Source organism: Larus michahellis, chromosome 2 (assembly GCF_964199755.1).
Source record: "Larus michahellis chromosome 2, bLarMic1.1, whole genome shotgun sequence".
NCBI lineage: Eukaryota > Metazoa > Chordata > Aves > Charadriiformes > Laridae > Larus > Larus michahellis.
The window spans coordinates 99,618,832-99,640,884 of NC_133897.1; the positions used below are offsets into that span (position 1 = coordinate 99,618,832).

At 41.1% G+C, this 22,053-nt stretch overlaps 2 protein-coding genes across 4 annotated transcripts; one reads left to right on the top strand and one right to left on the bottom strand.

Annotated features, from left to right (window-relative positions):
* SDHA (succinate dehydrogenase complex flavoprotein subunit A) lies at positions 1 to 15,791 on the bottom strand. The gene is made up of 15 exons (XM_074576401.1): positions 15,444 to 15,791; positions 12,747 to 12,833; positions 12,279 to 12,440; positions 11,731 to 11,874; positions 11,419 to 11,583; positions 10,060 to 10,208; positions 8,644 to 8,768; positions 7,214 to 7,382; positions 6,448 to 6,643; positions 5,502 to 5,673; positions 4,013 to 4,131; positions 3,525 to 3,636; positions 2,249 to 2,379; positions 1,614 to 1,727; positions 1 to 687 (listed from the first exon to the last, which is right to left on the bottom strand). The coding sequence occupies exons 1-15, from the start codon at positions 15,507 to 15,509 to the stop codon at positions 601 to 603; spliced, it is 1,998 nt and encodes a 665-aa protein (XP_074432502.1). The 5' UTR covers positions 15,510 to 15,791; the 3' UTR covers positions 1 to 600.
* CCDC127 (coiled-coil domain containing 127) lies at positions 15,272 to 20,622 on the top strand. Of its 3 annotated transcripts, none has more exons than XM_074576405.1 (3): positions 15,272 to 15,837; positions 16,268 to 16,396; positions 17,053 to 20,622. In XM_074576405.1, the coding sequence occupies exons 2-3, from the start codon at positions 16,276 to 16,278 to the stop codon at positions 17,724 to 17,726; spliced, it is 795 nt and encodes a 264-aa protein (XP_074432506.1). In that variant the 5' UTR covers positions 15,272 to 15,837; positions 16,268 to 16,275; the 3' UTR covers positions 17,727 to 20,622. The 3 variants fall into 3 exon arrangements, with proteins under 3 accessions (XP_074432506.1, XP_074432505.1, XP_074432504.1); XM_074576404.1 differs by lacking the exon at positions 15,272 to 15,837 and adding an exon at positions 15,842 to 15,877; XM_074576403.1 differs by lacking the exon at positions 15,272 to 15,837 and adding an exon at positions 15,876 to 16,011.
* The last annotated feature ends 1,431 nt before the right edge of the window (positions 20,623 to 22,053 follow it).

The following is a 22,053-nucleotide window of genomic DNA, read 5'->3' on the forward strand; positions in this document are numbered from 1 at the left end:
TCCAGAGATAGCACAGATTAGCTATTAAGATTACATTCTGTTCATGGTATATGGAGGAAGTAACTGCAGTAGAAATCTCTTGTTTCCTTCAATAAAACAAAGTATGATAATTTTTACAATTTTAGCTTCAGACAAAAAAAAAAACAAAACAAAACATGAAGTTATGATTACATCTTTTCTTTCATGGTACTTGCTTCATTTTAATTCCCTGTATCATAAAATTCAGCATCTGCACCTTGTCTGAAAGTACTACAATGCAGTTCTTGTTCTTAAAATATGGAAATAACTATACATTCAAAATAAATGCATTATAATTATATACATAACAGCATATTCAAACAAATACAAGACATCCAATCACTTTATTTAGACACATTTTGTGTTTTCCCTGTCAGTTATGACAGATGGGTGGAAGAACATAAGCTGTCCTGCATTCCATTTTTGTAGTTGTACAGTAAGCCACAGCAGAATACAAGCTGGAGAAAAGTTTAGTTAGCATTTTCCAGTAACTGATAGTGACAACACTATTTTGACTTGCTTGTGCTATGCTTATGTACACTAACCCCCTCTGGGAGAGGGCCGCAAGTTAAATGTAAGTTACTAATATGAGCGAATAGCAGGCGGCACAGTTGAGCAGTCTTCTTCATTCAAAGTTCTGTCGATCACAGGTCTGTATTTCAAGGTAACCTGAAGTAAACAAAAACAAATGACTTTAAGACAAACCAACCTCTTGTATCTAAACAAGACAACCTAGCTAACAGGAATGACCAAATAACACAGGTAACTGAATGACTTCATTGATGTTAAGCTAATTTCACCATTATTCTTTTTCTTCCGTAGAAAATGAACCATTACTAGCCTACACAGAACATTCAAGTTCCACCAAGTTACCACTGACTGAATTCCTTAGAAACAAAGCCTGACCAGAAATGGTATCAGAAGATTACTACTTTAAAAAGGCCTTTTAGACAAAAGTAAGGTTTTGGCTAAGATTGCTAGTTCCTACTTCTTTAAACTAAGAAAATCTTGGAGATAGAGAACCCAATAGACCAGTCAGGAGACACAACTGTGTCACACTGTCTTTCCATCCTCAGCAGCTATTCAGGAAGTGAAGTGTTCTCACTTGTCCTCAAACTAGATTCAAGAAAGCTGGAACCGGGGGAGAGAAAACAGATGATTTGGAGAATGGGATACGAAAAACAACACTTTTTTGTGTCAGATTTTTATAGGGTCAGATTTCAGATTTTTTTCTTTGAAATACCATTAAAACTTTATGCTAAACACCAACAACAGGTTTTGCCACCATAAGAGGAAAAGAAAAAAAAAACCAAAACAAAACACACACACAGTTTTGTACTAGCCTGATACAAGGGGAAAAACAATTCCAGCTCAAATCGCAAAGTCAATTCCCAAACTTCTCCCAGTTGTGCCTACTGTTCAACAACAGAATAAGTGTTCAATTCCCCACCCCGCCCCCCCAAGTACGCTAAACTATATCAGGTACCTCAGACAGTGACAATCATTTGCAGTATTATCATGATGTCAAGAGCCATCTGTGACAGCAGCTGTCTACTGACAGTGAGATCAACCCTCAAGCATCAGGCTCAACGTACCTTCCCAGATGGGACATCCACATAGGAAAGGGTGTGCTTTCTCCAGTGCTCTTCAAATGGCTTCCGCTGCTGGCCTTGGAGTGGCTTAGAATAGTCAAACTCATCTATCCGTAACTAAGGAGAAAATTAGGTTAGTATAGACCAGAAATTGTATCTGCAAATCACTTTGCAATCACATGATTAGCTGCATTCCAATTACGACTGTAACACAACGTGTCTCTTAATAGCCAGAAAGCTTTATCTTAACACTGCCCATGCCAAATTTTAAATACTGAGGCTTAACCAAGGCTTTAAGGTAATAAAGCCTTACATGGGACTATTATTCTGCTTGAAGTCCTGTTTATGCATTTATGACCTTATTATTACTATAGTCCTGGTTTAGACCTCTCTAACCATTCAGATGCACACCTACAACAACTCTTCTCTCTGGATCATTACCCAATGTTGCATGTATCGGTCATTTTATATACAACAAATAAGAACAGATAAAACAGAACAGATGGAACCTCAAACAAATACTACACTATTCTTACCTCAAGACTCTGAACATTGAAGAAATTACAACTTTTAAATAATCTGAGGACATATAACAAGGAAATTCAATCCTACATCCAGGTCACAGAAAATATTTATACCTTATAGTCCTCTCTGGCATGAGCACCACGGGACTCTTTGCGAGCCTCAGCACCATAAATGGTTTGTAGAGCACAAAGCATCAGGTTTTGCAGCTCAAGGGTCTCCACCAAGTCAGTGTTCCACACAATACCTAGTGAAATATTAAAATACCTTGGAAGATGTTCTACAAACAAGTTATTCCTCAATTTACTTCTGTCCTGTTGCTGACACTTAGAATCAAAATAGAGCTAATGCTCTACCTACTGCAGTCACAGTACTCTGCAATACTGAATTACTCACTATTGCCTGCAAGGCGCAATTATGATTCCTACACCCTAACAATCCTAGAAAAATCCAGTAGTTAGAATCATGGTTCTATTAGATGTCCCTGTTGCATGTGTACTACTGAGACAAAATTACACTGTAGCTTCTTGCCTGCTTTATATCATACCTACAACACAGTCCCCACACCTCATTTCAGACCACAAGATCTGGCTAGATGGTAGCTCTTCAAGTAGATCCCTGAAGATCGAAACAGGGCTTTCCCTGCCTTCCCACCCTCAGAGATAGGGGGTGCGGAGGGGGGACACCAAACTACATAAAACCACCCCTGATAGTTATACAGGTTCTTTTTCATTTCAGTATCTGCAAGGTGGACCAAAGTTCACCTACATGAATGTATCTTCATTTTGATCCCTCCATTCTAAGCTATTGTAACACTTTCCTTGACGTTTGGTGAGAGCTGCCCAAGAAAGCCAGTTCTACTTTCAGTGTTGGGATACGTGTCCAATAGCAGTCATTGGAGAGAAACACACAGTGTGAGTGGACAAAAGGTATGACATCAGATCTACTTAATTAACCAAGTTCTCCTAAGATACACTGCAAGTATGGCAGTATCTGCATGCAGCGCTATCTGCTTAGATGAAGAATGAAAACCAAGTGTTCAGCCTATGAATAATCTTGCTACCTTTGTGCAGCTCCCTGGCCTTTTCAGAAGATACAAACAAAGTTTGTTTTAGTGTCTGAACAACTTTACGTCATGTTCTGAGAGAACAGCAGTTACCAACCTACACAGTTAAATCTGATTTTAGTGTCTGCTTCGTTGAAAGAAGATCAAGTACTTTACTGGATTACCACATTTAGCTAACAGGGCTCTACAAAATATTTTGGAAGATTCAAAATGGTCAAAGTCTTTTGCCAAAGTTTCAAGAAACACAAACGGTTTACAGATGAAAAAAACCCCCAGTTTTCCCAGGGAGTACTCTGGCCAAGGTGTATTCTTTGTTATCAAATTACCTCTGTCAAATGTCTTTAGATGAGCCAGATCACTATAAATTCCACTGAGTTTTTCACAGCCTTCTTGGAGTACAGAACCAGTACGAAATACAGCAGCATGGTTTTGCATTGTCTGCAAGATAGTAAAACAAGATCAGTTTCATATGCTGCATAATGCAGAACTTCATTAGTTCCAACAAAGCTTGATATGGAGCCGTTTGGACTTCAAACACGTCTGCAGCCTGAAGGAAAAACACTCTTCTGCTCACCCCAAACAGAGGACACCTCATTCTATTATACAATGGGTAAAATGTCGAAGAGGAATAACCACGATGGGAAGAAGAAACCAACAAAACTGATAATAGAGTCTTTGCTGCCCACAGTCCATCTTCTCACACTATGTTTTACTTCTGCAAAGCAAATCCTGAAGTGTACTTCACAAAGTGACCCAACCACCTCCGTTGCTTGCAGCTTCTCCCACTTTACACCTGACAGCTCGCCAGGCTTACCTTCTGCATGTTAAGTCGCACTTCTGAAGTTCTTATGGTTCCGTTAGCAAATCTTAATTTGTCAAGATTAGCAACTGACTCTTCACCAGCATTTGGTTTAATGGAGGGAACTGGCTCTCCTAATAAGAAAGTTCGAGTAAGTTTAGTAGGTCGGGCTCAGTTTTGCTTTCTGGCAGTTCCATAGACTAGCAACTACTGCAAGTCAGATTTGACTAAAACACAATCTGTTTTCTTCCTCAGAGGTGCAGGTTAACTATAACTTCCCTGAACTCCCCCCAATAGCATCCATGCACTTAAAAATAGTTAAGTGCTATTAATAGAATAGTTAAGTTCCACCAAGTTCTCGGTGGAATATATGAATCACATTCTTTACTGTGACAGTTAGTAGGGAATTGCTAGGTTTGGCTAAATTCTACTGTTAATTTCTTAAAAGCAGCACTTGATGCAAATTCTTCTAAACTATGGAATAAGCTTGTGGCTCCTTATAACCTTCTCCCTGTACTTTCCTTGTCTCCTCACCCCCAGACCTCCCACCCTCTCCTGGATCTGTTAAGGGACCATTACACACGAGCTCCGTATCTGACCTCTAATATTGGAACCCATCTGTTATTGGGTAACAAACCAAACACAGCATCTTACCAGCACACTTCATCTCACATCTAGTTTTGCATTCAGACTAATAAAAACCCTTCTGCAACTTCAAACTCAAAGGAGCCACAGAAAGATCCAAATAAAAATTTGCACAAAGCACAAAAATTTGCACCCCTAGATCTAAGCTGATTCCATCAGAAACCATAACTCTGTGCACTTTGTGCAGTCAGACTGAAAAAACAAATCATCTTATTAATTTGGACATTAAGCAATGAGAAAACAGGTGACAACTACTGGACATGAGCTGCTCTGACAATATAACTGCCTCTTACAGTATTTTATTGGGGTTTTGTGGGTTGGTTGGTTTGTTTTCTCAGCTCAGTAACTGTTGATGAATCAGATTATTTAAAAATAATATTCAGCGGCAATAACCCACATACAGGGAATAAGATTTTACAATTTTTAGTATCTCTTACCACTTGCATGAGCAATCCACCTTATAAATCAACAAGGTGGCAGCAAATTCCACTGTACCAAAGTGCAAAGTGTTAGACAGACTACATTTTGATGTAGAAGATGCAGTGCAGGTTGTAGAGAAGTCAATCTTCACATTCAATATTCTCTTTCGCTAATTTGTGAAAAATTTTAACTGTTTTTGCCAATAGCATTGACCCAATTCTAGATTAAAAAAGATCAACTCACACAGTATTAGTCAAAAATTTGCATAGCAAAGAACATGCCTATGAAAAGTGTAAGCACTGACTTCTGCCTTTTGTAACAAATAAAAGTCTATGTCTAGCATTCTGAATTTGAGTTAGGTAGCAACAACTCTGTTGGGCAGAAATTAAGTCATAAAGGCAAATGTCTCTTAAAAAAAAAAAAAAAAAAAGAGACTTACCAGGTTTGCATGTCTCTGCAATAGTAAGGGCACAAGCACGACCAAAGACCACCAAATCCAGGAGTGAGTTTGCCCCAAGTCGATTTGCGCCATGGACAGATGCAGAGGCTGCCTCCCCACATGCATATAAACCAGGTACCACTTTATCCTGGCCATTCACGTGTGTAATCACCTGGCATGTTAGACAATCAATACTCAGTTTCTTAAACCGTTCATAACAGGGCAAACCACCTTATTTGCAAAGGCCATGTGCACATAAGGATGAAACACAGCAATCTAAAGTTTTCTCTGACTCTAAATCCATAAATACCTTAGTTCTAAAGGGTAAGCAGTAATACTATGTAAATAGATGGCACTAAAACCTAAGATTTCTTTAGTTATGCTTATGAATAGCACATGGTTCTGTTTCATCACAATTCTGCAGCAAGTCAGAAAATCACAGGAAGAAAGTCTGATCGGCACACATTTCTAAGGCAAAATTTTACATTAAAAATTAACAAGTACAATACAATGAAACAGAAAAATTCAGCTGACATCACCACATTGACTTCTAGCTAGTATAAGTTGGAATCTGCTTTTGTGTAGAGATTACATGAGGTAAAGAGAATTAATACATATTAACTTGAGTTACAGACTGTAATAGCGCCCTAGTTTGATCTTTGTTCAACTATATTATCCTCAACTTGATAAACAGAACTATTGTCAAACATGACAGTAACTTCATTTTAGAGGTTTCTTGGAACTCCCATGTCCAGATGGACTGGAACATGGTTCTCAAGTTGTTTACAAAAACAAACCAGATTGTATGTTTTAAGTACTCTGACATCACTATATTATTAATTTTATTAATCATTTATGAAAAACATTGTTAATGCTTTTATATTTAGAAAAACAATTTCCTATTATTATCATGAAAAAAATACTAAAAGTGATATATATTACTTACTTGTCCTTTGTAGTTAGTAGGAATACCTCCCATATTATAATGCACAGTAGGCAGAACAGGAATAGGCTCTTTAGTGACATCAACTCCAGCAAATATCATAGCAGTTTCGGAAATTCCTGGGAGACGGGTTGCTAGCTGCTGTGGTGGTAAGTGGTGCAACTGCAAGTATACATGGTCTTTTTCAGGACCACAACCCCTACGAAAAAACAGTCAATACTGGAATACATAACAGGAATTCTGCAAACACCAGTAATATTTCTAATCCAATTTGTTTAATTTGTGAAAAAAATAATCAAAGGTTATCTGACAAAAATTAATATCTAGCATATTTGAAAAGACTGTTGAACCTGGCTGAATTTAAGCATATTTTTCACCTCCCAGCTGTCTTTTCACAATAATTCACAGTATTTAAGACTTTAAACCACTGTATCTCTGCAGAAATATGTTAAAAAAGATAATTAGTCAAGAGAACAGAGCACCAAATTATTTCCACTGTTTGCAGTAAGAGCATATACATTAAATTTCTTTGAGCAACTGTCTCTAGGTGCACCGAATTCAAACAAGAGACTCGTAACATCTCACGTTCCTTTTCAGTATCATTAGGAATTAACAAGCAAAGTTTCTGCCCCACATGCAGTGTTCAGCGAACAATTATTAAAGCTCAGTCCCGTGCATTACCAGGTGTTTATCAAATGCACTATTGTACTGTACAGTCTAGTATGATTAAGTATTTATTCTGCAGCTTCATTAAGAGTATTTAACTAACCTTCCTTCACGGATTTCTATGGTCATAGAACGAGACACTACATCCCTGGAAGCCAAATCCTTAGCAACAGGTGCATATCTCTCCATAAATCTTTCACCTTGACTGTTAATTAGAATACCTCCCTCTCCACGACATCCTTCAGTTATAAGGCAGCCAGCCCCATAGATACCTGTCAAGAAAGAAAATACCATTACATGATATATTCTCCTGACAGCTTCATAATCAGGATGACCAGGATTGACTAAACAAGGTCTTCTTAAAATAACGCAAGTCACACTGGTAGATTTTATTCCACCCTACAGTTCCATTAGGAACTGTCCCCCAAGACTGCCTAGAATCAAGTATTGTTACTCCTTTCAAACACTCTTCCCAAAAGGTAAGGAAGTCGATTTGGAACACCCACAGCATCTAAAATACTAGAACTGGAAGAGATCTCCACCCATCAATACGTAAGGAGAATTTTACGAAGATTTCTTAGACCTTCGGCAAATTACTCCGTTCAAGATTTTGAAGTAAACCATAAGTCGATTATCTCAAGGCCGGTTTGCTCATCTTTGTTCCCTCTTCTTCTGTGCTAAGGCAGTACAGGATGGCTTCAAATCACATGGAACGTCAGAGCTTACCCAGTTTTCTTTTCCTTTAGAGAAGGAAGGCCTACCTGTTAACCTTCAGCACTGGTCATCATAGAAAACAAAAATGTTAACTAACTCATGCACTTGATAACTATGTTAAAAGCTACAGAATTATCACACAAGCAATGAAGCTTCTTTGACTAGAAAAACCTTAGCTAAGTCAAATGAACATTGGATCTCTACAATACAACAAGGGTAACATTGTAAAATTAAGCGAAAAATTAAAAAATCACCACTTACTGCAAGTTAAAACTAAGCATTTTATTAGCTACAAACCCCCCCACTTTTTAGTTTGTGACCATTGCTGTCCACAGTTTAGATACTGATCCTGTGCTGTAAACCCACAGTCCTAAATATATACCTTTATTTCAACTACCCTACTTCCACAAAAGGTTCCAGTAAATAATTCCCTAACATTTGCATCTATCCCATTGCTCCCGTATCTAATACCAAACCCTTTAATATTTTCAAGACAAAAGGAAATGTAAGTTTAAGAGGTGAAGTGGTTTCAGCTTGGAATTCATAAGACCTGTTAGTATTGTAAAGACAGCACCTCAAAATATTTAACACTGGTCTTCAAATTAGACCAGCTGAGACCTTTCTCATATTGTAAATCTTACTCTCAGATTTTTATTCAACAGCAGTTGCAGACAAGTCTGAACACCTGTCGCAAGTAACTAATGAACCAATGAAATGCTGCAGAAAAGTACAAACTGACACAAGCACATTTAAAACAAAATTAATCTGTTCAATTCATATCAAAAATAGCGTTGTTAAGTACTATTCCGTATGCTGTACCTGTGGGGTGAAACTGTACAAATTCTAAGTCCTGGCAAGGAAGACCAGCTCGTGTGACCATAGCAGTGCCATCACCTGTACTAGTATGAGCAGATGTACAACTGAAGTAAGTGCGGCCGTATCCACTACAGAACACAAAAGTTAACAGAATTAGCAGGGGAGGAGAGAAAAAAGAAATAAATCACCAGAACATACCACTCAGCTATGCTGTTCACACAATAGTGGAAACAGAGCAGACAGTTAATAAGCAAGATGCATAAGGTCTGCCATTTCCTGTACTAAGTTCAACCAAAAGAAAACAAAACTGGTATTGCTCCATTACACTCAACCATATGCTCACCAGCTGCTGATAAACAGCTGGTGACAGAAGGACCAAGAAGAACAACAACAATTCCAAAGCAGGATAGTTACGTTAGTTTCAGAAGCCTTTTTGCCAGAAAAAAGTTACTTCAGAAAGTTCTCTCAATCCAGTACCATTAGATTTCATTCAAACTATTATTAGCTGTTTTATCAAAAATAGCATGTAAGAATGGTTTATATCCTGATTTTATATTCTTAGATTTCAAAACTTAGTTGTCCAAAATTAAGTAAGGAATATGAATTCTTATGACTGAAACAAATACGTCAGCTTCCAACATTATTGAGAACTGTCAGTACTCCCAGTTTCAGGACAAACTCTCAGAAGAAACATCAATCTACACATTGTATGTACCTCAAAGTATGCAAGTACGAAAGCCTCAGCTTTAAATAAAACCAAATTATGTAGGCAACAAAACTAAGTATTTTTCTTTGACAGATATGTTTACAAATATTTTGCATACTGAAAACAGATAAGAGACAGTTATAAGCAGCAAAAGACTAATGCATATAGTATTCTAATAAACATACACAAACCTTTGCAACCAAGTGATGTTAAGTTACACTCATTTTCTGATAATTTCATCCTACAACAAGTAGACTTACAACGTTGGTATCTTAATGTAATAGGTTGTCCAGAATTTTGAAATAAGCCGTTTCCTACAGGAAAACTCAGAACCCTACACATACACGCACGTGTTGCAGCATTGCAACAATGTCTGCTTTAAACAGCACGTTTTAAAAATCTAAAACCATTTGAACCATCCATACCGCTCTTACACATTCCAACTTTATGACATCATTCTAGAATTCAAAGTTAGACCTCATACTAAATTTATACTTGGTCACAAAATTAGTATGTGCCTTCTTTCAGAGGGAATGACTGAATTCAATTACATTGCTTTTGATCAAGGTGGTGGTGGGGAACATGAACATACAAATTATGTTTTTCAAGTCAACATGTCACCTCCACACTGTGGATTCAAATACACATACAAACACACAGAACTCCACCTAGGAGCACTCTCAAGTTTCTGTCCATCATAAACATTACATTACCCAGTGGCAATGACAGTGTTCTTTGCTCTAAAACGATGTATAGTGCCATCTTCTATGCAAAGGGCAATAACACCACGACATTCTCCATTTTCCATAAGTAGGTCCAGGGCAAAATATTCAACGAAGTAGCTTGTATCATATCTTAGAGACTGGAGGAAAATAAAAAAGGAACTTTAAGAAAAATCCAGAAACCAAAGTAACTTGTCTTCGAAACAGCCAATGCATATGGGCTGTATCAGGATAAAAACCACCCTCACCAACTCTCAGGGAAGCTGGTTTCCTCACGAGTCTTTATAAAAATTTGCTAATGAATCTATTCTAGCTTAGAGAGACACAAACAGTTACCAAACCACTTAATTCCAAGACGTCATTGCTAGTCAGCAAGACTTGTTATTCCTCTACATTTGGCAACACTTTAGTCAGCTGTGGTGCTTCACACATGTACAAGCACGTTTTATGTCTTGCAGAAAAGCAAAATACATCTCCGGGAGCCTAGTGTACCAGCAGAAACAGTGGGCATCAAGTCAAACATTCTTTCATGCCCCCAAGGATCAGACCAGTGTCTGGCAGCAGCACTGAGCATTTTTATTGCAGCAGTATACAGTGTTAACCTGAAGCAGAGCAATTAGTTAGCTACTAAGTAAATAAAAAAAAAAAAACACACTAGCTACTAGGTACTTAATTTCAGGCTTCAAGTAGCTACTACCATTTTAAAATAACGAAATCTTTCTTCAGTTATTGTTTGTAGAATTGATAGGAACAGACGCTGGAACACTAGTCACTTACTTGCCATAGAGCAAGCTCAGAAAGGCACAGTATGCCTTCGTGCATTTACACCTCTTGTTTCACCCCATTCCCTGTTTGAAGGTGAGTTAAAGAAAACTGCCTTGTACCTCTTTTCAGAGTTCTCCACTGCTGCTGTGTCAGAGTTTTTGAAAAATGTTTTTTGGGGAAGGTTTACATAAATTCTCTTTGGGTCTAGTTAACAGACACAGAAGTGTTAACAGTGAAGAACTACCCCAGACCACAAAGCTAACACTGTATACTAATTAACATCCGTTGTCTTCATGACAGCCATTATAATTACAATCTTTCAGTTTATTCCATTAGTGCATACTCCCGACAAAAAAAAACCAACCCACGCGTCACCTAGGCTACATCCTTCCACATCACCAAAGGAAGGAAGGAAAGCCAGAATTGTTATCAGTCATTCCCCTGGATTCCTCATTGGTAGGTGAACAGCTACATGTTTTGTTTGTTAATTCAAACTCCAGGGGTCAAGAATAAAAAAAAATAAAAAAAAAAATCATTAACTGCAAACACAAAACCCCAAACCAAGTTTACTTCTCAGCTGCTTACCCTGCCATACAGAGTATGTAACAGTGAGTGTCCTGTCCTGTCTGCAACACAACAGCATCTGTGAGCCTGTCCTCCTTTTCCAAACTGAAGACTCTGTCCACCAAATGCACGCTGGTAGATTTTTCCTTCTTCAGTTCTGCTGAATGGCATCCCATAATTTTCCAGCTGTTGAACCCAAACACAAGCATCAGAAACTCGTGTCCACAACAGTCAAACAAGTTATTTTACCATGCACCTAAGTAAGGACATCTCTTTGGAAGCTAGTCTGTGTTATAAATACTTAGAGCTGACATCAATTCCAACGAGTCTCACCTCTATCACCGCAGCTGGGGCTTGCTCTGTCATGTAGTGTATGGCATCCTGGTCACCCAGCCAATCGGACCCCTTCACTGTGTCATAGAAATGCCACCTCCAGTTATCATCCTCCATGTTTCCCAGAGCAGCATTGATTCCTCCCTGTAAATGAAAATCCATTTTCCGGGAATTGTATTACTGAAGTACAGTTTTAGTAGGTTTTCCCCATCTCTTAAAAATCACATACCCTTTATGCTTCTGTGTACAAGAAATACAGTAAAGGCAGATTTAACATGGCTGTGAAAAACCTTTGCAATTTATCAGTTTCACAACGGCTCTTATCTTGGTCTGTTTTGTATAACACAATGAATTGCAAAGTTACACTGAATGCAGTGAAAAAGCACTGAATAGATCTAAACATATATTCCCCTCCAAAGTAGTATCACCTCAATACGCAATATTTATAAAAGAAAGCATGGCCTCGAAACATGATGTTCACATGCATATCCAAATCAGCTTTCTGACAGCAGGCATTTTTTAAACATTTGTTCTACCTCATTTCTTACCTGTGCAGCAACAGTATGAGACCTAGTGGGAAACAGCTTGGTAACACATGCTGTATTAAACCCGGCTTCTGACAAACCAAATGCAGCCCGCAGACCTGCTCCTCCTGCACCCACAACAACCGCATCAAATTCATGGTCCACTACTGGATATTGTGTAGAAATCTAGAAAAATAAAGCAGTTTGTTATGATGACAAATATTTCCAGCTAGGTCAAACTTAAGTTTCACAGAGGCACAAGCAGTATACGTTTAATGTTCTTAACAGACTCTTGCAGTAAAGGCTGCATCTGTTATATACTCTCTTAGGTGGAAACTACCATGAAGAAGAGCTATACATTTCAGCAATTCAATCTCACTATGGACTTTAACACAACATTCCACTAAAAAACAAGTATATGGTTGCTTCATGTCTCTCAAGCATTAAGTGTATTATCGAATCTGTTATTTGAGATACAAAGTACAAACATACCGAATCAGAAACCTTCGTAGAAGCATTTTTCTTTCCATAGACTGTGAAGTGCAAGTTGCGTGCAAAAGTCTGGCATGCTGCTGGCCACTATGGAAAGAAGTCAAGACAACTATTATGGAAAAAAATGTTTCCACAGGAAGACTTTCAGCATTCTTGGCTACCCCACCCTTTACTTACCACTTATACCACATATTCAAGAATATTGTAACAATGTATTTTAGAGCTACATGCAATGAAGTTCTGGCTTTCCTATATTCATACCCAGAAAAAAAGAAAAAAGTTCTGACTGGAGGAGAGAACAGCCTGCAAGTAACAGGGTGTGACAGACTATCTGTCATTTACTTCACTAACAGTAACCAGTCTCTCAGACCTATCTGAGGCTGCACTGACAGAAGAGTGCTTGCAATTAATGCTGTGTTATTATTGCATTTTCTCATAAGTAAACAATGATGAAGACAACTTTATGGGAACAACAGGAATTAACAGAAGATACCTCTCATGTCAAGCAATCCTCAAAATTTGAATTATTTCAGGCGGTAAAGAGTAATGAAGATTAAAAAAATCAGGTGGCAGGAAAAGCTGTTCCAGTTCATCATTGCTTCAAAAGCCAGAGGTATTTTTCTTGTTCTCATTCTCTTTTAATTAGTGGCTAATTTAGAACCATTTATTAATATTTAAATGAAGCACAAGGGCACAATTTTCCCCTTCTGTAATGTTACTTCCTCTCCCCTGGCATATTCAAAAACAAAACAAAAAAACACACCACCCAAATCTACCCAGTATCCAGTCTTTGCTTTGACAGGTTAAAACAACCAGACTTTAATCTCCCCCACATAAATCTCTAATTTCTTGGAACGTGGTATTCCTTCTTTACACCATTCAGAAAAATACACCTAACTCAGCATGTACAACTGATGAAAACAGTAACACAAAGCCATACTAGTGACCTGCGCAATGACATCAGCACTCATCTATTTTAAGTATTTAGGATACAGTTGTCTTATCCAGCAACTGTTATATTCATGGTTCAATCATCCTGCAATATGCTAACAACCAGGTCTTCTCTCCCTACCACTTCCTAATGTTCATCTCTTTCCCCATCCCTGAAGTGAACTACAGTACACTTCCCTTGACCTAATTATACCATCTCTTATACTAGTTTCTTCAAGTTACTTTCTTGTGTAACAGTGAATCTAGTGTGTCATCGTATTTGCTAACACACTTCTGTTTTTTATAGCCATCTTTCAATAAGATCAGTCTTAACACCTATTCATAAGGAGTTCTACTAGTGCCCTCCTCCAAGCAGTTACTCTGCCCCTTCCACCCTGCTGTGTTATCATGCTTTGGCACAATCCCATGCTATCTTAATTTCCTAAAGAAAATGCAAATGACTGAGGGGAAAAAACAACACCAAAAAAAGTCCAAGAGCCATAAACTGTGCTTATGCCCTAAAGCTCCAAAAGAAGTTGACCCATTTTTTTTCTCCCCTCAGAGTAATCAGCCTGCTGCAATCTCCAGTCAGAATTCTGTCACAATGCTCTGCAACTAGTTTCCTTTTAACAAAACTGTTATTTTCTGAAGTTGCCATGAAGTTATCAAATATATGTTGCATCAGAGGACTCTGGAAATATAGGACTAGAAAAATAAAAACACACAACTATTTAGCAGATTGCTTTACTTTTCACATCTAAGTTTCCACAAAACAAGAGTCTTCAGAACTGCTGTTCCCATCCACATGCACTTTTTGTTAAAGCTATATACAAGAATTTCTGCTGCCACGAAATTTCATTCAGAATGATTCTGAACTCCACAAAGCAGAAAATGATGTTACACCAAATTTGAAGCCAACACTGATCACACAAATCCTGAATTGTTATGCAACCACGAACATCACAGCCCTTATAAAATTACATCAGGGCCAGTTCCCTGCCACCTGAAACACAATGACACTCTTTAAGCCTTTCTCTTTCTCAGTAGGTTGTCTCTTCTGCACTTGCTTTATAAGACAGGAACAACTATAGCTGCGTTTACAGGGTCCTTTTCCTCTGCATTCGTCTTTGTAATCCCAAGCTACTGATGAAACTGAAAACCGCCACTTCACCACAGAGTAAAAACAAGCCTTCCCTCAGGCTCTTCCAGGGCCTTTCCACAGCACACCCCGTGCCCGGCGCCTTCCTCAGTCCCTCAGGGAGCCCGCCCACAGCCTAAGGCTACGGCGCTCGCTTCCCAGCACGGGAGCAGCGGCCCGGCCATGCCCGCCGCCAGTTGCCTCCCAGTAACCTGCCCCCGGGGCCGAGCAGCAAGGACGGCCCCGCTCCACAAAAACAACCGGAGGGACCGAGCCCGCCGAGGGGCCGCACAGCCCCGGCTGCCCGGCTCCCCCAGCTCAGCCGCGGCTCCCCGCCGCGGGGCGGCTGCTCCCCGGCCAAGGTCACCGGGGAGACAGGGGGTACAGGCCGCCGCCGGCTGCCGCGCACCGGGCCGCGGGGGAGGGCGGGCTAGGCCGTGGCCAGGCGCCCTCCCCCGCTGCGGCTGAGGGGAGAGGGGGCGGGAGACGCGTAGGGTCTTCGGGCCCTGCCGGCCGGTCTACCCCCCCGGAAGGGGCTTCTCCGCGCCAGCCCAGCGGCCTGAGCCTTTCCCCTCCGCCAAGAGGCCAGCGGGAGGACTGGGCAGAGCGGGCCGAGGAGAGGCACTCACCGCCCGCGCCGCCGGCCGCAGCCAGTGCTTCGCCAAGCCCCGTGAAGCCGCCACCGCCGCCGCCATTTCGCAGGGAGCCGGGGGGAGCGAGCGAGGGAGCAGGCGCGAGACGGCCGCTAACGGCGCCGCCACCCGCAGGGCTCGGCGGGAGAGACCAATTGTTCTGGGAGGCGAGGGGGGGAGTCACGGGATGAGTGCGTGGGTGCTTGCATGCGGGGCTCATCGCCCCCAAGCCTTCCTCTCGTCTCCCTGATCTTAGCGGGATGGGACGGATATGGGTGATCAGCAGCCCGTAGGACTCGGGCAAGTCTGTTTGTTGTCCGTCCGCACTCCCCGGCATTTCCCCCCCTTTCTCTAGGCTAATGGGCCGGCCTGAGAGGGGCGGGGCCGGCAGGTAAGTGACAGCGGCAGCGCTCCGCCGCGGCCGCGGGCTGGTGGGTAGCGGTCTCGCTCGGGAATGGCGGGCTGGGCCTTGCCCCCTCCCCGCATCGGCAGAGCGGAGGGACCTGGAGGCCTTGGGGATGGTGGCGGCAACATCAGCGAATGTGTCTCCGTCCGGGGAAGGGGGGTGGGTGGTAGCAGAGGCCCGGGGGCCGGGGCGGCGGTTAGGGAGCAGGCCGGGGAGCCTCTGGCTGGGCCAGAGCGCCTCCATGCGAAGTTCCCAAGTGTGGGGGGCGGGGCGCGGCGTGGCGTTTGAGGGCCTCGGGCAGAAAGAGCTGTGGTGCGGTGCGGTGCGGTGAGCGGTGGCTGTGGGAGCCGCCCCAGGAAGGCTGTGGTTCCTTCCTGCGCAAGTAACGCCGGGTTTCTCTCCTGTACTTCTTAAGGTGCCTTCATGAATAACTTAAATGACCCTCCCAACTGGAACATCCTGCCAAATCGGCGAGAGCCCGGGGATGAAGGCAGCAGATGGAACTATGCCTTGCTGGTCCCCATGCTGGGCTTGGCCGCCTTCCGTAAGTAGCGCCCAGGGCCTGTCTGCTGGGGCTGGAGTGCTGGGCTGTGTTCGGGCGGCTCGCCCGCCAGCCAGAGGGGAATCTCTGAGGCAGCACAGTGATACCCCGTCTAGGGATTTCCTCTGGTCTGCTCATTTATAATGTTATAAGCAGTTAAGCACTGTTTATAGCATTAAGGCAACTGCCATTTTTCACACATGGAATTGAATCCCTATTTACTGAGCTCCAATTTACAAAGCGCTCTCAAAAGAGTGGACGTATGATGTGCTAGAGAGGCCAAAGGGAGCTGCTGATGTGTATTTATTTACTGGACCTGAAAAGTTCTCAGTGCGGTTCCTGCATTGGAAACCTTCAGTTTGTTTCCCCATAACTTTATTTTCCTTCCTTAATCCAATAAATGTATGTATTAGCAATAAAAGACATGGGGAGATTTGACTTCAAAGGAAACATGATCATTTAAAGTGAAGTACTGTGAAACATGGACCCACTGAAATACATTTTGTGGGACATGCGAATAGGAGTGAATACCACTGGGGAGGGCAGGAAAGAAAGTTTTTTACCACTTAATAGCTTCTTTAGAGACATAGTTAATTAATTATACCCATCAATGTTACATGTGGTATGCTCATGTCTGAAGTCTCATTTATGTGTGATAGGTTGGATCTGGACCAGAGAATGTCAAAAAGAAATAGAAAGAGAAAAAAAAGAATATTATAAAAAACATTCATCTTTACAAAAAGACCTGGAAGCCAAATACCGAGATACAATCACAGAAAATCGTCGCATGGTTGCTCACTTGGAGTTGGAGCTTGAAAAGGAACGCAACAGAACCCTGAGTTACCGTGAAGCCCTTGTCTCCCAGAGTCGCAAACTAGTAGAAGAAAGAAGGATCCTCGAACAGGAGCAGGAGAAGTTAGAGCGAGAAAAGCAAGTCCTTTTGCACTCAGGAGCAGCAGGTAACTTGTACCAAAGTTGTCTGGCAAAGGAAGAAGAGTGGCAAAAGAGAGCCAATATTTTACTAAAGGAATTCGAAGAGGGACTTAAAGAAAGACAGGACATCTACTGCAGTCTTGTTGTACCCAGAAGCCAGAGACTAGAAATAGAGAAAAATCTGCTAGTTAAAGCAGCAACTGATCCTGTTGCTATGGCTCTACACATGGAAAATGGCTTAAAAGATATTTTCAAACATGATAACTACTGTGGCAATATGCTAAACAGAAACAAAAGTCAAAATGGAAGACTTATGTGGCTGTATCTGAGATATTGGGAACTAGCTATTGAACTACAGAAGTTCAAGAGGGCAGAAAAAGCCATGTTAGGAAAACGATAAGTAGGGGAACTAATGGGATTTCATATGATCCACCATGCATAGTAGGGACAATCACAGTTGTAGTCTGAAACTGTTAAATTCTCCTGCTGTGTTTCCATTTTTCCTCCTCATTGCACTTGTATTTGCATGGGACATGTGTGGTGTTGGTGCCTTTCCTTTCACTGTCTAACAACAGATGCTCCAGTGAGCTACGCATGCTCTTAAACTCTGTGTGTTTGTATTGCAGACTGCAGTGTAGTATAGAGATATGCCAGCTTCCATAGGTTTGAGAAGCAGCAAAACAGAACTCTGTTTAGAGTGATTTATCTGGCTGATGGTCATACTCCATCAACAGAGAAGTGCGATTTGTCTCTCTCAAGGAGGGTAGCGCACTGTGCTCCTTATCCCTGGTGTTTTACATGGTGTCTCAGTGTCTCAACACTATCTTTTTTTTTTCTTTTTTTTTTTTTTTCAATGTTTGTTTAAGCAAGACTGATTTTGAGGCAGATGTTTGGAAGAGACTCTATTTGAGCAAGGTGCTTGTCACATAAATGTATATATGTACATTTCTATAAATATATATAGTGTGAATGTGTATGTGTATAAATGTATGTATTAGTATTCTGAGTGGGGGAATAGTATGATTATGTTTGAAATTAATCAGTCTTGCATTGTCTTCCAGCTTAATACACAAATAGTACTTTATGAAGGAAACATCCAAAAGATGCTAATTAAAATAACACATAGAGAAACAGATTGATGAAAGTCTTACTGGAGCTAGGAATCCATGTGTGAATATCAGAGAGTGTATAAACTTGAAGTTATGGTCTTGTCATACAAGAGATATGTTAAAAATACTTAGTTTTTTTCTCAGTCAAGGTTTTAGTTGTAAGCCAACAGTGTGCCTCCATTATAGACATCACCGTGCTGCTGCCTCTGCATCCCAGTGCACGGCCTGGTACCTGGTTAACTTGCAGGAACCTCCATGAGTGACAGCCATTGCACCTGGCTCTGCTCCTGGGACAGGTCCAGTTTGTTATTCACAGATAGGAACCTCAACGCAGCCTGCACTGGTAGCCACCGCCTCCCTCCCTGACTCTCTCAGTACTGCTAGAACTGAAATGTGCTTTTCCACGACTCTTAAATTTTGAGCTTATGGTTCACCACTTCACGTACACATGACCATGAAAGCCTACAGATACACAAGCCTTGCAAACTTTTAAGAAAGGGGGCTTTTTACTTTAGCTAGCCCAGTAAAATAAACAGAACTAGATATTAAAAAAAAAATACCCCAGTGCATTTCCATGCTTGAGATCCCTCAAAACTTTTGAGTGTTCTTTGAGTCCGTGTACGTTCTTTTTCAAGTATGCCATGTATTTTGGAGAATAACTTTTTTCTTCCTCCTTTCTAATCCAGCCTTAGACCTCAAAGGGGCAGTGTTTGCCCTTTTGTGTACCTCTCGTCTTCTCTGTTACTTGACTTTGATTAGTGTTGGTAGGTTGTGAGTTCTTTAATTAGCAATTCTTTATTTACTGAGGGCTAGACCTGACAAACACGTTTACTGTAGGCAATCAGCTACTGCATGACTTGGAAGCAATCCAGCGAAGTGAGTGCCCATCCAAGTTTACCAGAGAACTCCAGCAGATGTGGGTTTGTCTCTTGTTATTTCCTCCTGGTTTCGTTTCAGTGTAGACACAGAAGACAGCAGATGAATCTTTTGAAGTAGTGTGCGTGCGACCTAATCCAGTTACTCACCAAAAATACCTAACGTGAAACAGAATTTTTAAACAGAATGTTTTCCCAGCTACTTAGTTTTCCAGTTGTGATTTTGCTCACCTTGGTGATGCTAATTATACTGTTGTATTGATTTACTAGTCTTTTATGTACTGATTTTTTTTTTCTTATTTTTTTAAATAAAGTTGTGGTAAAAAGACAGACCTGGGGGGGGGGGAAGATACCATCACAAATACCAGAAGGGCCAAAATTTGTGTGGATGCCAAGCGTATGCGGGTTGGGAGATGAGAACGCAATTGAGTTACTATTCGTCTGTGACAGCCTCAGCCAAGCTGCTGTAACTGGCCATATGCACATGCCCTAATTGCCCAGTAGAACAAATTAGTTTGAACAGCTAATTACCCTGTGTGTAATTCCTCCAGGATGTGGAAGGTGTCTGACCACAGAGCTGTGGTGCATTTCATATGTACCTACAGGCAGTTAAGCAACTCGGCTGACAAACACTAGCCAGTGAATCAGTGGCAGTGTATTTAAGACTCATGCCTTGACTTTGTACATATTCATGAGTTCTTAGTATTAAAAGATCACATATTTTATGCTTTTTTGTTTTTTTTCATAGCTTGTTATTGACATCACTCAAAACACTTAAAGAAAATGTAATCAAGAGAGTAAAATACTTTTTTCAGTATAAATATGTAAGTTGAAGCATCATATGCTCGATTGTACAGGGTTGGATGCAGTGTAGTAAATGCTTGATACTTGCTTTCACTTCTTTAGAAGTGACAATTATTTATACAACTAATTGTTGAACTATTGTTCCTGGTCACTTTGCAGATCAGTATATTAAGACTGAAGAGTTATTTGAGGAGGATTTTTACAAGGGTGTAACTGGGTTAGAAGCACCGTTCCTGTTAGTTTCTACCAAAACTCATGTTTGTTGGTGTGTTATGTATTTTTGAAACCCCATTGTAGGTTGTTATGTTTAAAGTTCTGTTGTGAGCTTTAACTCACCCAACAGCTATTGTTGTGGATTAGTTATTTGTTTGGAAATGCCCATATGTATGTAGAATGCCAGAATAATTTGTTTTCAAAATATTTGATGAACTTTCTTTGGTTATGAAAATGGTCACTCACCTGTTAAACAAATAATAGCCATTAATAAAAACCCTTACGTATTTCTTCATTGGTTTGTATGTAACTTGTGCAAGGTGGGTGGGAAGAGCAGAATTTGCTGTTTTATTCCAACTTTCTAAGCAAATTGCACAATTTTAAGGTTCTACACGTCGGACAATTTTTAAATTAGCATGTAAAAAGTTTTGGTCTGTGTGCTGAGAAGACAACATCTTGGAAAGTTTTTTTTTCTTTCTTAGGAAAGAACAGCATCGTTAAACAAATAAGCGTACCAGCTTTAATGAGCAATGAAAGATGACCATCCCACTGAAAGACTGGGGTAATTCCTCCTGTCTGTCTGTTACGTAGGGTGTTCTGCCTCCCTCCAGAATCCCTCACATGTCTCAATTCTGCACATCATCTCCTTTTCGTTTCCCCCTGTGGATTTTCTTAGTTTCCTGCTCTCTGTGAAGAACTATGATCCAGCCGCTCTAGGACAGCGTTCAGACACTCTGGGAGTCCTTGTTCGCTTCATAAAAGATCCTTAATCTCTTTGACACAAATCCTTCGCATTTACCCATCCCTCACCTTCACATAGAGGGTGCCATCCTTGTGAAATATTGGAAATGAGAAAAAGAGGCTTGTTACCAAACAGAATAAGAGCTGGTATTGGATTTGTTATTATAATTTCAGTTTAAAATTACCACAATGTTCAAGTCTTGGAGTTTGGGGTGTCTTTTTAATGCGTATATTGTTCAGGTGGGTCACACATCTGCGGGTCACAGCCTGTCCTGAAAGTTTGTAATACACAGGTTGGAAGAGGTGTCCCAGGGCTGCGGGTTCCTTTCCGGAAGAAAACTCAATGCTTGGAGGTCCTGAGGTGTTTGGTGGATGGGCTCCAGGTGTCTTCCTTACAGGCGTCCAAGAAGGAAACGTCCCTCAGGGAAGTCTTCGGCCTCATCTGAGTCCTACTCGGGTGTACGCTGAGAGTAGCTACGCACGTGAGTTTCACCACTTCACAGCTAACTTGTCCCCAGTCCGTACCCTGCCGGGCAGTAGCTGTGTTAATAGGACTTTCCACATTTAGACACAGGAAAGGAGCTGCCCTGAGACATCTCATCCTTTCAATAAAAGCCAAAAACATGTTCTGTTTGGTGTGTCTGTTGTGCGGTACAGCTGCTGTCCTGAGCGCACGCAACACAAAAAGAAACACAAAACACGCTCTGGACGTCATGGAACTTGGACTGAGTGCTGAAAAAGGGAAATCTTCCTTAGAAAATGTTCCGGGAGGGGGAGGTGGGTAAAGAGAAGCAGCTCAGAGGTCCTCCTCTTCTCTTGCTCATTTGGTCTAAATAGGAGCTGCCAGAAGACCACTGGCATGACAGCATCCCTTGCTCAAAGGGATGCTGCGGTCTGGAAGTGCCAGCTCTGTTCAAGCCCCCCTTTCCCTCTTGCTCGCGCCTGTGAGTGCTCCTGCGTGAGGCTGAGAAAATAGCGAGAGCTC

Excerpts from the sequence above, each read along its gene's own strand:
- SDHA (XM_074576401.1), bottom strand. The coding sequence starts at position 15,509 with ATGGCGGCGGCGGTGGCGGCTTCACGGGGCTTGGCGAAGCACTGGCTG. Across the intron at positions 6,644-7,213 it reads ATAGAAATCCGTGAAGGAAG|GGGTTGTGGTCCTGAAAAAG; the intron begins GTTAGTTAAATA and ends GTTTTTTCGTAG. Across the intron at positions 688-1,613 it reads TGGATGTCCCATCTGGGAAG|GTTACCTTGAAATACAGACC; the intron begins GTACGTTGAGCC and ends TGTTTACTTCAG.
- CCDC127 (XM_074576403.1), top strand. The coding sequence starts at position 15,987 with ATGTGTCTCCGTCCGGGGAAGGGGG. Across the intron at positions 16,012-16,267 it reads TCTCCGTCCGGGGAAGGGGG|GTGCCTTCATGAATAACTTA; the intron begins GTGGGTGGTAGC and ends GTACTTCTTAAG. Across the intron at positions 16,397-17,052 it reads GCTGGGCTTGGCCGCCTTCC|GTTGGATCTGGACCAGAGAA; the intron begins GTAAGTAGCGCC and ends TATGTGTGATAG.